Raw genomic sequence first — 14468 nt, 5'->3', positions numbered from 1 at the left:
TTTCAAAAAAGTTTATGCAGCTGATCAACTATTTTCTTTTGCAGCATATTCTGGATTCTTGTATACTTCTTTATCCTTTTCTATTAGTTTCTGTTGTTTCCCCAGATACAGACACCCTTAATAAATTCTGTACCATTATTCGTTCCTTATGTCTGTCTTTGTTTTCCTGCTGTAAGACCACTTGACATTAGATGTACACATTAAGTAGATCTGAAGAGTACAATACATTGACATTGTAGTACACACCATAGGTACAATGTCTCTGGAAGTTTTTCCTCTTGGATAACTGAAAGTCAGTAGTCATTGATTAGGAATTCCCAACATCCTCCTATTACAGCCTCTGGAAACTACCATTCTAGTCTTTCTTTCCCTGAGTTTGACTTTAATACACCTGATGTGAGTGGAATCATGTAGAAGTTATCATTCTGTGACTGGCTTATTTCACTTAGCATAGTATCCTCAAGGTTCACCCATCTTATCGAAAAATGGGAGAATTCCATCTGTTTTAAGGCTGAATAGTATTCCATTGTATGTCTGTACCATGTTTTCTTGACCCATTCATTACTTCCATGTCTTAGCTACTGTTAATAGTGTTGCCATGAATCCTGGAGGGCTAATATCTTTTCAGCATTCTGATTTCAATTGCTTACATAAGCACTCTGAAGTGGGTCTGCTGGATCATATGACATTTGTTTTTAATTTTCAGAGGAACCTCCATTCCCTAGTCCACAGTTGATACCTCATTTATAATCCCACCGGTATGCACATTCTGTCAACACCAGTACTCTATTGAGAAATTTTTTTTATAATAGCTAGACACAAAATTCCAATATTTTATTTAACCCAATGTTGAAATAATATCCCAATGTTTAATGCAAATTGCATGATCTTGCCTAAGAAACTAGATGACCAAGGAATAATGTCCCTCTTTAGGCCTTAGTTGGGCAACGCCAAAATCCCACCTGGGCCTCTTTCAACTCCATCCTTCCATGGTAGACCAACTGCCTGCCTTTTGAGAAACACACATTCATAATCACAAAATACTCAGTCAGGCTGGTGTAAGTTCTGCTGATCTTGAATCCAGTATATTTATTTAACACGGATTTGTTTAAATTGGCTCTTTTCCTACTTGTACCACTTTTACAGCCCCCTTCCAAGGATAATCTGATCTCCCTCCTTTTCCTGTCTTGTGGCACCCAAGTGGATAGCACCAATTGTCATACTTCAAATTTGTTCATGTAAATTTTCATTTGTTTCCTCCCTGACACAGCATTTGAGAGCCAGTGACAATGTTACTTGTCACACAAGTCAATTTCTATTTTTCAGTAACTCAGAGTTTCTTTCTTTAATTCCTTTCAAAGTCCAAACGTAAGACTCACAGTGGTAGCTCTTCTGAAAGACCCAGGGGCTCTCGGTTTTGTGTGTGGTCATCGGATGCCACCAGCTTCTTGGTTGTGTTTTCCCATCGCACTTTGCCCCCAGGTCTTCTTTGGTGAGTTCAGCTGATGCTTACACACACTAATAAGTTGCTCTTTCGAAAATTTGAATAGAGGGCAAAAGACAATTCTTCAATCATGGTCTGCGGAATAAAAAAAAAATATGGCTGTAGAGATGGCCCATCTGAATTTCAGAACATTGGTACAGCCTCTTTTCTGTGTTTCACAAGCCCACATCAAAGGTCAGCTATGGCTACAAGTTCCCCCTTGAAACTCCCCTCGCGGTGTGTCTGCCAGAGAAGAACCCTGGGGATATTCCCGTATACCTACTGTAAGAGCTCTGTTTGTATATGCTATAGGCTTGAGAGGGTCCTCAGGAAACCAGGACACAGTGCCATAACCAGGCAAATTTGGGCCACAGGAAGGTAGAGGAAATAGAGTGAGGACAGGAAAACAAATTTATGAAATGAAAAGTCAGTATATATATATATATATATATCCCCCATGAGACAGAAGGGAGCCAAGACCATGCCATAGGCAGCAGATCGAGACCACATGGGATTGTTAACAGAAACGTGAAGTTGGTCCAGCGTCTTAATGTGTTCCAGTGTTTTAACCACATTTGCTGAAAAAGGTACAATAATGATTTCATTTGCTGAGAGCCACAGCCGAGTAGGAATGGCACATGGCATTTTTGCCAGAAGGGAGTGGTTGAGAGGTGACATTGAGATGATGATGGTTATGTTAAGCTGTGTATTCAACTGTATATTAGACCCCTGTTGTCCACCTCCAGCACCGGCTACTTTGGAGTTCTCATGGGGATTCCTGGAGAGTTTGCTTTGGTTGGAGAAGTTCCGGAGGAGGGATTTCCGGTTGGTGTGTGGTGTTCCTGGAAGGGCCCGTGGGTGGCGTTTGTGAGAGTTGGGCAATAAAGGAGGTCCTGTTTTGAACCTAGAAGTGCCTTGTGGGTTATTTTGTGCCCAGCCAGACTGGGGCACATTGTATCCACTCACACAGAAAAATAAAAGCATTTTACAAAGGTGAAAAGCTTTTCAAGACAGAGTGCTGTAACATATTGAGAAGGAAAAGAAAAAGACATGACTGTTAACTAAGAAGGCTAGTTTTATTCATAAGTGAGTTGACCAAGTGGTGGTAGAATAGGTGCCAAATTCGCCTCCTGTATGAAGTTTTTGGACATCTGATATCAGAGACGCCACAAAACAGACACTTTCCTAGGCCCAAGTGAAGGGTCAGCTATTGTCCCTGGACGAAAGCTGCCTCTAAGTACCTGGAAGAACACTTCAGCAACTATTTCAATCATGGCCCACCTTTCAGAGGTATTATCTGTAGCAAACCTATTGGGAATTCTACAAAATATTACTTAGCTAGTGACATCTGGAACTGTTGGTTTTTAAAGTCATTAGGTACAAGTCACTACAGGGACGAGAAGCAGGTAAAGACTAGAGAGGGTTTAATTATCACTAGTGAATTTTTTTTTTTTTTTTGCCCTCATGAAAAGAATCTAGAGAAAAGAAAAGAAGGATCATAAACGATGAGGAAAAGTGGGGAGCTCTCACTCCATAGGCAGGGATTATAAAAAGAAAAGTATTTGATGCACAATTATACCAGAGGGTCTACCAGTGAACCAAGGCAGGAAAAAATGGAAGATAGATTATGTTGAGAAGAACAGAAGCATCAAGACCATGACAGAATTAAGCATTAGAAACTGTTTCACTCCAAAAAATTTACAATAAACTGTTTGGATATCACATAAACGTACAGTAATGATCATATTCAATATTCCCCATGCAGCAAAATTTTATATTTTAAATTAAAACATATAGCATGCATTAAAAACAAAAGATCTAAGAATAAATTTAGGGAAAAATTGACAGGACCATGACAAAGAAAAGAATAAAGATTTCCACATGGGAATTAATAGACAATTCTATGCCCGTTTGTATATCCACCAGAAAAGTTTGTACACATGACAGCGAGCTCGGTATGAAAAATCTATATAGCAGCATGAATATGCCTAGCCCCAATCTGCAAACAAGCTGCCCGTTAATCTAGAAGACAAGCAACAGACAATTTTCATCCAATTCAGTCTGTGGAAGATCTTACAACACTGAGAGTTAGCTGCCTTCAGATAATTACAAGGATGTACCACACACAAAGAACAAAAATAGAGAGGAAACCAATTCTATTATTTGATCAACCTAAGAGTGAAAATAAGTCATTGCCAACTTAGATGGTTCGATTGAACAAAGGGATGAAAACCCGTTAGAAAAAAGTGGCGGAATATAATCTGCAGGTTATGGGTACACGTCTATATTCTAAGTTGTATTGTTTTAAAGAAATGGTAGTGTTATGCTTGAATTCAGGACCCCCAAAGACCACCAGAGACCCAAGATCGATATAAGCAGCAAAGAGGTGTTTATTGCCAGCTAGCTCGGTCCTCCAAGCACACACACAGCAACTGGTGACGCTGAGAGGCCTCGAGCCCAGGGTTTGCAGCAGTTTTATACATTTTTTGGAGAAGGCAAGGACTTCACATACATTATAGTATCCCTTAGCAAATCATCACACACTGCGGGAAAATCAAATAACAACTCTAAAACATGATTAGCACATTCACTGGTGGGAACAAGTTGGGTAGGGGTGATTGGTCAGTACAAAAGGGGTATTCGTTTGAACTGATTGGTTTGAGCCAAGAGGGGTGTACATGCTGAACTACATGGTTTCCCAACTTGTTATCAACCACCATAAACCACTGGCATCCCAGGTATTTCCCTGTCTCATGCTGATTGGTGGCTGCTAGGGGGCTGCTATGGATCCCCACCTAGCCTGACTGAGTCAGGGACACCTGGTGCAGCAGATCTCTCCTGTTATTTGTAGATAAACAACTCAGCAGGGTGGGAATGTGCTTAGGAGTGCTCTGTGGGTCTTTCTAAGGACTAAGGTCATGTCCCTTCCTTGGACAGGCTTTGCTCTGAGGTAGAGGCTGGTTTTTCAGTAGACTTCAAAATATTTTGAATGTTAGTCCTCACAGAACAGAGATGGAAGGTGGAAGAGCCCGGGTAGAAACAGATACCTCTAGGAGCCTTCGGTCAAGATCCTCTGGGTAAACACATGTGCTGTTCCTTCCTGTGAATACAGCAGCACCATGCTCCTATCACAGACACCTCCTAATCTAAATACAATCAAAGGAAAAATATTCTAAAAGGAAAGCTGCACTGATCCGTCCAGAGCAGCATTAGCCATCCCATTGACCCAAAAGATTGATCAGAGCACCAAGGATGCCAAGGTTCCTCTGCTAGTCTTGAGTGAGGATCCTCTGGGTAAGCACAGGTGCCAATTGTCCTGGTGAATACCACAGCACCAGGCTCCTCCCACAGACACTTTCTAATTTGAATACGGACAAAGGAATAAAGCTCCAGAGGAACAATGGCCTCACCCTCCCAGGATAGCAGGACACAACACATGACCAAATTGATACTCAGAGCACAAAGGATGCTAATGAGGAGACTGTCTTCCTTTCATCTGGAACAGTTCCTGTGAGTTGACACCTCTTAGGAAACAGATTAAACACTTCCACAACACTCATCACATTTACATAACAAATTCTTCCACAACAAACAAAAACTGAGTGCAGACAATAACATGAACAACAACAAGGCAAAGGGCTGCTGATTGGTCCCAACTTTGGAAACCCCATGGATAAAAGAGCCCAACTGCAAGGAGTCCTCATATCCTGCAAACTCACTCACCTGTGAACAGGATCCCACCCTCCACAGCTCACACCATGGCCCGCTCCAGCTGCTCCTCTTGTTGCAAGCCTACCTGCTGCAGAACCACCTGCTGCAAGACCACCTGCTGGAAACCAGCCTGTGTCACCAGCTGCTGCAGCACATCCTGCTGTCCACCCAGCTGCTGTGAGCCTTGCTGCTGCCCTAGTTGCTGCATCATTCCCTGCTGCCAGCCCTGCTGCCCTCCTACTTGCTCTCAAACCACCTGCTGTAGGACCACCTGCTCCAAAAAGTCCCATGTGACCTGCTGCTGCAGCACACCCTGCTGCCAGCCCTCCTGCTGTGTGTGCACCTGCTGCCAGCCTTGCTGCCCATGATGAACTCCCAAAGACCAGGGTCTACAAACCCTGCTCAACCTGCTTGCCTTACCTGCAATTCCCCTCCTACCGAGGCTTAAAACCATCAGACTGTCATCAGAAATTATGTTCATCATCCCCCAAGTAAGACCTTGTGAATCACCTTGGGGGAGTGCAGGCCACCCCACTCCCATCCTCTTTTTCCTTAGGTCTTATGGACCTGGTTCAGCTTCATAGATCCTTGAAGGGGAGCTGTGGTCTTGATTAGAATTGTGGAGCCAAATCTTTATCTTTTCATCTAAATAACATAGAAGCACACTCCCTCAGAAAAATTTATAGCTATATGCAAGTGCTCCTTCATCTTTACAGTCATGGTTTCTTTCCCAGTGTTCTCCTTATTCCTGTTTGCCATTCTTCTGCCAGAATCACCTTCAGTTGGCTTCCTTGGTACATCCCTTCTTCATAAATTCCTAATAAATTATAAACCTTTATTCATTCTGTATTGTCTTTCTTTACCTTTTTCTGCTGAGACCCCTAATATGATCAATTTTAAGTGCAAAGTACATTGTCATTGTATCCCACTCTGTAGCACAGACCCCCAGAAGTTGTTCATCTTGCAAAATTGAAATGACATACCCATTGGTTGGCAACTCCCTACCTCCACCTACCCCAGCCTCTGAAATCCACCACTCTATTCTGTCCCTATGATAGTTGACCAACTTTATATACCTCATATAGGTGGAATCCTGCTAATGCTAATGTTTTCCCTGTACTTGGCCTACTTCATTTAGGGTACAGGGCCAAGTTTCACCCATGTTAGCATAGGGGGAAGGATTTTACCACTTTCATGCCTGAATAGTATTTCAGGGTGTGTTTCTATCCTATTCTCTTGATCCATTCATCTGTCAATGGGTAGTTGGGTTTACCACAACTTTGCTCTTATTCGTGGTGCTTCCTTGAACACAACAGTGTTATGTCTTTTCAAGTTTCTGATCCTGTTCTTTCCCCTACAAATCCAGAAATGGGCTTTCAGGACCATATGGTGTGTCTAAGTCTGTTCTTTTTAGGAAATTCCATACTGGCTCCTGCATCATTAGATATTCCTTTCTGTGTAGAAATGTCCACATCCTTGTCAAAACCCTTATTCATTCAGTACTTTGTGGAAGAGCCACACAATATCACAATACCATGATGATTGCAATGTTCAAACAATATGGCCTGAAATGTCATGCAATAAGACAAAATACCTGGTCTTGCCTAAGGAACTACAAGATCAAACAACAATGCCCCCACCCCCATGCCATGTTCAGCTGGGCCCTGAAAATGTTGCCATTTCTCCCTCCTCTCCACCAACACACCTGCACTCCTAAGGTATACCACCTCACTGCCTTTAAAAACATCAATATTCATTTTCAGAAAATCCTCAACCAGGTTAGAGGAAATACTGATGACCTTGAAGCCAATCTTTCTCCCTGGACTTCTATGCAATAAATGGTCTCTGCTCCTGCTAATGTCAGCTTCAAGTTCCACATTCAAAGAAGAACCTCCTGTATCTTGTCCCATGGCAACTAAGTGACCAGCACAAACAGGGATGTCTCTGACCTTTTTTTGTACAAATTTTCATTTGGTGCCTTCCTTATATAACATTTAGAGCCCTTTAGGATATGCCATGCCATATAAATCCAGTTTTATTTTTGGACACATCAGTATTTCTTCATCCATAATATGAGTTTCTAAATTCCCAAAATAAAGTTATAATCCAATGAAAGGTCAGTGTTCAGAGAGTTACAGGGGCTCTCCTGTTTTATGTGACATTTGATTGGGTGACAAATTGATATCACTGGCTTCTTGATTGTTTCTCAAGGACATCTTTCCCCCAGCTTCTCCTCAGTGGGTTGAGCTGATACTCACTATCTTGCAAGTAAGTTTCTCTTCTGATCATTGGAGTGTAGGCTAAAGGCACTGCTTCATTCATGCCCTACAGAATAATACAATCTTGATGTAACAATGAACAGTATAAATTATAAATAAACAGGTCCAGACATTGTTTATGCATTGATGTAACAATGAACAGTATCAATTATAAATAAACAGGTCCAGACATTGTTTATGCAGTAATGAAGCTCAGTGATATGTCTACAAGAGACTCCTTAGAAATCCTCCATATGATGTGTGCTTCAGAAAGGAAGCCTTGGGGTTTCCCAGTGCATGATCTGAGAGGAACACTGTAGATGCCTTTGCTCAGGTGCTGTCAGAGAACTGCCAGTTCATCATATAGAGAGGAGAGCCCCTTAAGAGGTCCAGGACATGCAACCAAAACACGGCCAAATTGAGTCACAAGAAAGTGGAGGATCTTGGCTTCTTCAGAATTGATTCAATGGAAGAAGGTAGAGGAAATACAATTAGAATAAAAGGATAATGTAAATAGGATAGATCCTAATTGGATAGAAGTCACAGTCAAGACCAGAGTCACATGCATGTGATCATGACCCCAATTAGCTATTTTCAGAAATGAAAGGTTGTTCCAACTCTGGAACATTATTCAAAGTTTTCATCACATAGACTAAATAAGTGCAGAATAATCATAATATTGCTTCAGTTCATGAAAAAAAATCAATGCATAAAATAAACACATTTTCAAAATCCAATACCTTAACAAGTGAGGATTAAAAAAGCCTTCCTGCTGTAGTTGAAACAGTTCTGATTCACCCACCATGAGGGGTGCCAACCCTTGAGACAAACAGCTTCCAAAAGAGAAAGTGATCATTCATCAGTCAAGCTGGGGGATGGGCGAGAAAGTCTCAAATCTGTCTTCACATGGAGTGTTTGGACCTCTGATGTCAGACACGACACACCACCCAACATGCCCTGGCACAGGAGCAAGGGAAGGGACAGTGGTTTCAACAAGGTGCAGCAGAAAAGATGCCCTGCAAGTTCCTGGAAAACCTCCTGACCAACTGTTCCTCTTAAGCCATTGTGACCTGAGGGTCACAGGTGTAATATAGCGCAAAGATGCAAGATAGACTATGCTGAAATGAGCAAAAAGAGCATCATTATTTGTGATGTGATTGCACAAAAAATTATGCCCTTCCAAAAAGATCTACCATGCACTCTTAGATATAATCAGGGAGTTTACATACAGGAACATATAAAAAATGAATCACTTATAATATGTCCAGAGCAGTTAAAAATTTTACTTCTAAATTATAATATATAACACACATAATAGAATATCTAAGAAGAAATAAAGTGAAACACGGACAAGACCACCAGAGAAAGAATGAATACTTCCATTTGGGAATTTCATGAGTAATCCTATACTTGGTTATAGATCCACCAGAAATGCTTTTATATATCACCACAGATTCTCTGCAAAAACATGTATAGCAGCACAAATTTGAATGGTCCCAATCTACAGACAAGCTACATGTTCATCTAGGGGACATGCAACAGATTGTGTCATTTCATTCAGTGGATACTTTACAGCAATGAGCATGAACACACTAGAGTGCTGCTCTCACACTCACCACATCAGGAGATGCACCAATTATCTGAAGCAAACTAAAAGTGAAAAAAGTCAAAATTGTCCTAGAGGTCCACATGTCAATAGAGGCTTCTGTTTCCTTTGGAAATCAGTGACAGGGTAGGGTTTGAATGGAACGGGGTTCATTTCTATTTTCCTAACCTGATATACTGACAGGGATGCATTCACTTTAGGATATTTCACCACGTTGGAAATTCATAATTTTCATCTTTCTGAACACATTGATAGACCTAAAAACATTTTAAATATGTTAGTCCTCACAGGTAAACCAGGTGCCATCTCACCTAATCTTAATTCCCTCATGAAGTAGAATTGAGGCAAGAAAGCAATAGAGAGAAACAAAAGGGAGGACAAGGAAACACAGACAAAGGAAAGACAGAAAAAAATCCCTGACCAAAGATCACTGACTCCCCTGGGACCCAGGGTAGGACGAGAGTCACCAGCTCATCCTATTTTGCCTGGGTCCGCAGAGCTCAAGTGACAGAACGTCCCACAGGTTCATCCTGGTGAGACCCCAGTACTGGATCAAACAGGACCGATAGTCACCCACACTTCCATCCCTACCTGACTGGTCCCCATACACTGCCTCTTCTTCTACCCTCAGGCTCTGCTTGTGCTCTGCTGGGAAGGACCATGTGTCCCACACTCTCTTTCAAAGTGCCACCAAGACACATAAGTGGAAGAGAAAACACAGAAAGGTTCTTGAGTGAGCACAGGTGCCAATTGTCCTGGTGAATACCACAGCAACAGGCTCCTCCCACAGACACTTTCTAATTTGAATATAGACAAAGGAACAAAGCTTCAGAGGAACAATGGCCTCACCCTCCCAGGAAAGCAGGACACAACACATGACCAAATTGATACTCAGAGCTAATGAGGAGACTGTCTTCCTTTCATCTGGAATAGTTCCTGTGATTTGACACCTCTTAGGAAACAGATTAAACACTTCCACAACACTCATCACATTTACATAACAAATTCCTCTAAAACAAACAAAAACTGAATGCAGACAATAACATAAACAACAACAAGGCAAAGGACTGCTGATTGGTCCCAACTTTGGAAACCCCATGGATAAAAGAGCCCAACTGCAAGGAGTCCTCATATCCTGCAAACTCACTCACCTGTGAACAGGATCCCACCCTCCACAGCTCACACCATGGCCCACTCCAGCTGCTCCTCTTGCTGCAAGCCTACCTGCTGCAGGACCACCTGCTGCAAGACCACTTGCTGGAAACCAGCCTGTGTCACTAGCTGCTCTATCACACCCTGCTGTCCACCCAGCTGCTGTGGATCCAGATGCTGCCAGCCATGCTGTCCCCCAACTTGCTGTGAAACCACCTGCTGCAAAACAACCTGCTGCAAGCCAACCTGTGTGGTCAGCTGCTGCAGCATACCCTGCTGTCCACCCAGCTGCTGTGTGTCCAGTTGTTGTGGTAAATCCAGCTGTGAGTCCAGCTGCTGCCAGCCCTGTTGTACCCCAGCTTGCTGTGAGACCACCTGCTTCCAGACCACCTGCTGCAAGCCAACCTGTGTGGTCAGCTGCTGCAGCACACCCTGCTGTGAGCCCAGCTGCTGTGAGCCTTGCTGCTGCCCCAGTTGCTGTGTCTTTCCCTGCTGCCATCCCTGCTGCCCTCCTACTTGCTCTCAAACCACCTGCTGTAGGACCACCTGCTCCAAAAAATCCCATGTGACCCGCTGCTGCAGCACACCCTGCTGCCAGCCCTGCTGCTGTGTGTGTACCTGCTGCCAGCCTTGCTGCCGGTAATCAATTCTCCAAACACCAGCATCTACACAGAGTCCTCTCAACCTTCTTGTCTTACCTACCTTGGCTGATAAATATCAGACTGTCAAAAGAAATTATGTCCATCACCCCCCATGTAGGACCTTATAAATCACCTTGAGGGAGTGCAGACCTCACCACTCCCATCCACTTCTTCCTTAGGTCTTGGGGACCTTGGTTTTAACTCACAGGTCCTGGATGTGGATGTGTGCTCTTGATTGGAATTCTGGATCCAAATTCTTTATCTTTCCATCTAAAGGACATAGTAACACACTCCTTCAGAAGAATTTCATAGCTATATGCAAGGGCTCCTTCATCTTTATAGTCATGGTTTCTTTCCCAGTGTTCTCCTTATTCCTGTTTGCCATGTCTTCTGCAGAGTCACCTTCAGTTGGCTGCCTTGGTACATCCCTTCTTCATAAATTCCTAATAAATTATAAACCTTTATTTATTCTGTATTGTCTTTCTTTACCTTCTTGTACTGAGACGCCCTGTCATGGAAATCACATTCTTGATCGATTTTAAGTGCAAAGTACATTGCCATTGTATTCCACTCTGTAGCACAGACCTCCAGAAGTTGCTTAACTTGAAAAATTGAAATGGCATACCCATTGGTTGGCAGCTTTCTACTTCCACCTACCCCAGCCTCTGAAATACACCACTCCATTCTGTCCCTATGTGAGTTGACCGACTTTTCATACCTCATATAGGTGGAATCCTGCTAGTGTTTTCCCTGTACTTGGCCTAGTTCATTTAGGGGATAGGGACCCATGTTAACACAGGGGGAAGGATTTTACCACTTTCATGCCTGAATAGTATTCCAGAGTAGGTTTCTATCCTATTCTCTTGATCCATTCGTCTGTTGATGGATAGTTGGGTTTCTCACAGCTTTGTTCTTATTCATGATGTTTCGCTGAACACAAGAGTGCTGATATCTTTTCAAGTTTCTGATCCCATTCTTTTTCCCCTACAAATCCAGAAGTGGGCTTTCAGGCCCATATGGTGTGTCTAAGTCTGGAGTATTGAGAAAATTTCATGCTGGTTTGCATGATTCCTACATCATTATACATTCCTTCCAGTGTAGCAGTTTTCCAGTTTCTCCACATCCTAGTCAAAACCCTTATTCATTCAGTACTTTGTGGAAGAGCCACACATGCTATTCCAATGCCACAATGATTGCAATGTTCTAATGATATGGCCTTGTTTACTGAAATGTCATGCAATAAGAAAATATACCTGGTCTTGCCTAAGGAACTACAAGAGGAAACAACAACACTCCCACCCCCATGCCATGTTCGGCTGGGCCCTGAAAATGTTTCCATTTCTCCCTCCTCTCCACCAACATACCTGCACTTCTAGGGAACACCACACCATTGCCTTTAAAAAAAACAAACAAAAAAAAAAAACAATATTCATTTTCAGAAAATCCTCAACCAGGTTAGAGGAAATACTGCTGACCTTGAAGCCAATCTTTCTCTTTGGGGTTCTATGCAATAAATGGTCTCTGCTCCTCCTAATGTCAGCTTCAAGTTCCACATTCAAAGAACAATCTCCTGTCTCTTGTCCAATAGCATCTGGGTGACCAGCTCACAATATGATGTCTCTGACTTTTTGTACAAATTTTCATTTGGTCCCTCCCTGACTCAACATTTAGAGCCCTTTAGGATATGCCATATCATATACATCCAGTTATATTTTTTGGACACATCAATATTTCTTCATCCAAAATATGAGTTTTGAAATTCCCAAAATAGAGTTATAATCCCAATGAAAGGTCAGTGTTCAAAGAGTCACAGAGGCTCTCCTGTTTTATGTGGCATTTGGTTGGGTGACAAATTGATATCACTGGCTTCTTAACTGTTTCTCAAGTATGTCTTTCCCCATAACTTCTCCTCAATGGGTTGAGCTAATACTCACTTAATTTCCAAGTAATTTCCTCTCTGTTCATTTGAGTTTAGGCTAAAGGCACTGCTTCATGCATGCCCTACAGAATAATACAATTTGGATGTAGACATGAACAGTATCAATTATTAATAAACAGGTCCAGACATTGTTTTTGCAGTCATGAAGCTCCGTGATGTGTCTACAAAAGACTCCTTAGAATTCCTCCATATGATGTGTGCTTCAGAAAGGAAGCCTTGGGGTTTCCCAGTGCATGATCTGAGAAGAACACTGTAGATACCTTTGCTCAGGCTCTGTCAGAGAACTGCCAGTTCATCATATAGAGAGGAAAGCCCCTTAAGAAGTCTAGGATATGCCACTAAAACATGGCCAAATTGGGACACAAGAAAGTGTAGAATCTTGGCTTCTTCAGAATTGATTTAATGAGAGGAGGTGGAGGAAATCCAATTAGAAGAAAAGGATAATGCAAATGGTATAGATCCTACTTGAATACAAGTGGGACAAGACCTGAGTCACATGCATGTGATCATGACCCCAATTAGTTATTTTCAGAAATGTAAGGCTGTTTCAACACTGGAACACTATTCAAAGTTTTCATCACATAGACTAAATAAGACGTAAAATAATCATAACATTGCTTCAGTTCATGAAGAAAAATCATTCAACATCTTAAGAGTGAGGATTGAAGAGTCGTGATTCACCCACCATGAGGGGTGCCAACCTTTGAGACAAACAGCTTCCAAAAGTGAAAGTGATCATTCATCAGTCAAGCTGGGGGATGGGCGAGCAAGTCTCAAATCTGTCTTCACATGGAGTGTTTGGACCTCTGATGTCAAACATGACACACCACCAGCAGGCCCTGGCACAGGAGCAAAGGAAAGAAGAGTGATTTCAACAAGGTGCAGCAGAAAAGATACTCCTAACCAACTGATCCCATCATGACCTGTGGGTCATAGGTGTCATATAGGGCAAAAATGCAAGATAGAAAGACTATGCCGAAATGAACAAAAAGAGGAGCATTATTTGTGATGTAATTGCATTAAAAAATTACTCCCTTTCTAAAAGATCTACCATGCACTCTTAGATGTAATCAGGGAATTTACATACAGAGACATATAGAAAATGGATCATTTTTAATATAGCCAACATAGTTAAAAATTGACTTAAATTATAACATTATAAAAAAAATTATATTATACACTTACAAAACGGAATATCTATGAAGAAATAGAATGAAACATGGACAAGATCACCACAGAGAAAGAATGAATCCTTCCAATTGGGAATTTTATGACTAATCCTATACTTGGTTGTAGATTCACCAGAAATGCTTTTATATATCACCACAGATTCTCTGCAAAAACATGTATAGCAGCACAAATTTGAATGGTCCCAAGCTACAGACAAGCTACATGATCATCTAGGGAACTTGCAACAGATTGTGTTATTTCATTCAGTGGATACTTTATAGTAATGAGCATGAACACACTAGAGTGCTGGTCTCACACTCACCACATCAGGAGATGCACCAATTCTATTATCTGAAGCAAACTAAAAGTGAAAAAAGTCAAAATTGTCCTAGAGGTCCACATGTCAACAGAGGCTTCTGTTTCCTTTGGAAATCAGTGACAGGGTAGGGTTTGAATGGAACGGGGTTCATTTCTATTTTCCTAACCTGATATACTGACAGGGATGCAT

General features: G+C 41.9%; 1 protein-coding gene across 1 annotated transcript; it reads left to right on the top strand.

Annotated features, from left to right (window-relative positions):
• The first annotated feature begins 10244 nt into the window (after positions 1–10244).
• On the top strand, positions 10245–10853 carry LOC144375622 (uncharacterized). The gene has a single exon (XM_078041068.1). It carries the CDS (start codon positions 10245–10247, stop codon positions 10851–10853), a length of 609 nt encoding a protein of 202 aa, XP_077897194.1.
• The last annotated feature ends 3615 nt before the right edge of the window (positions 10854–14468 follow it).

Source organism: Ictidomys tridecemlineatus, chromosome 3 (genome assembly GCF_052094955.1).
Source record: "Ictidomys tridecemlineatus isolate mIctTri1 chromosome 3, mIctTri1.hap1, whole genome shotgun sequence".
NCBI classification, from domain to species: domain Eukaryota; kingdom Metazoa; phylum Chordata; class Mammalia; order Rodentia; family Sciuridae; genus Ictidomys; species Ictidomys tridecemlineatus.
The sequence above is the reverse complement of the archived record's forward strand: the minus strand, read 5'-3'. Positions and strand labels throughout refer to the sequence as shown.

What these genes read in the sequence shown, in the direction of transcription:
- LOC144375622 (XM_078041068.1), top strand. Translation starts at nt 10,245, where the DNA reads ATGGCCCACTCCAGCTGCTCCTCTTGCTGCAAGCCTACCTGCTGCAGG.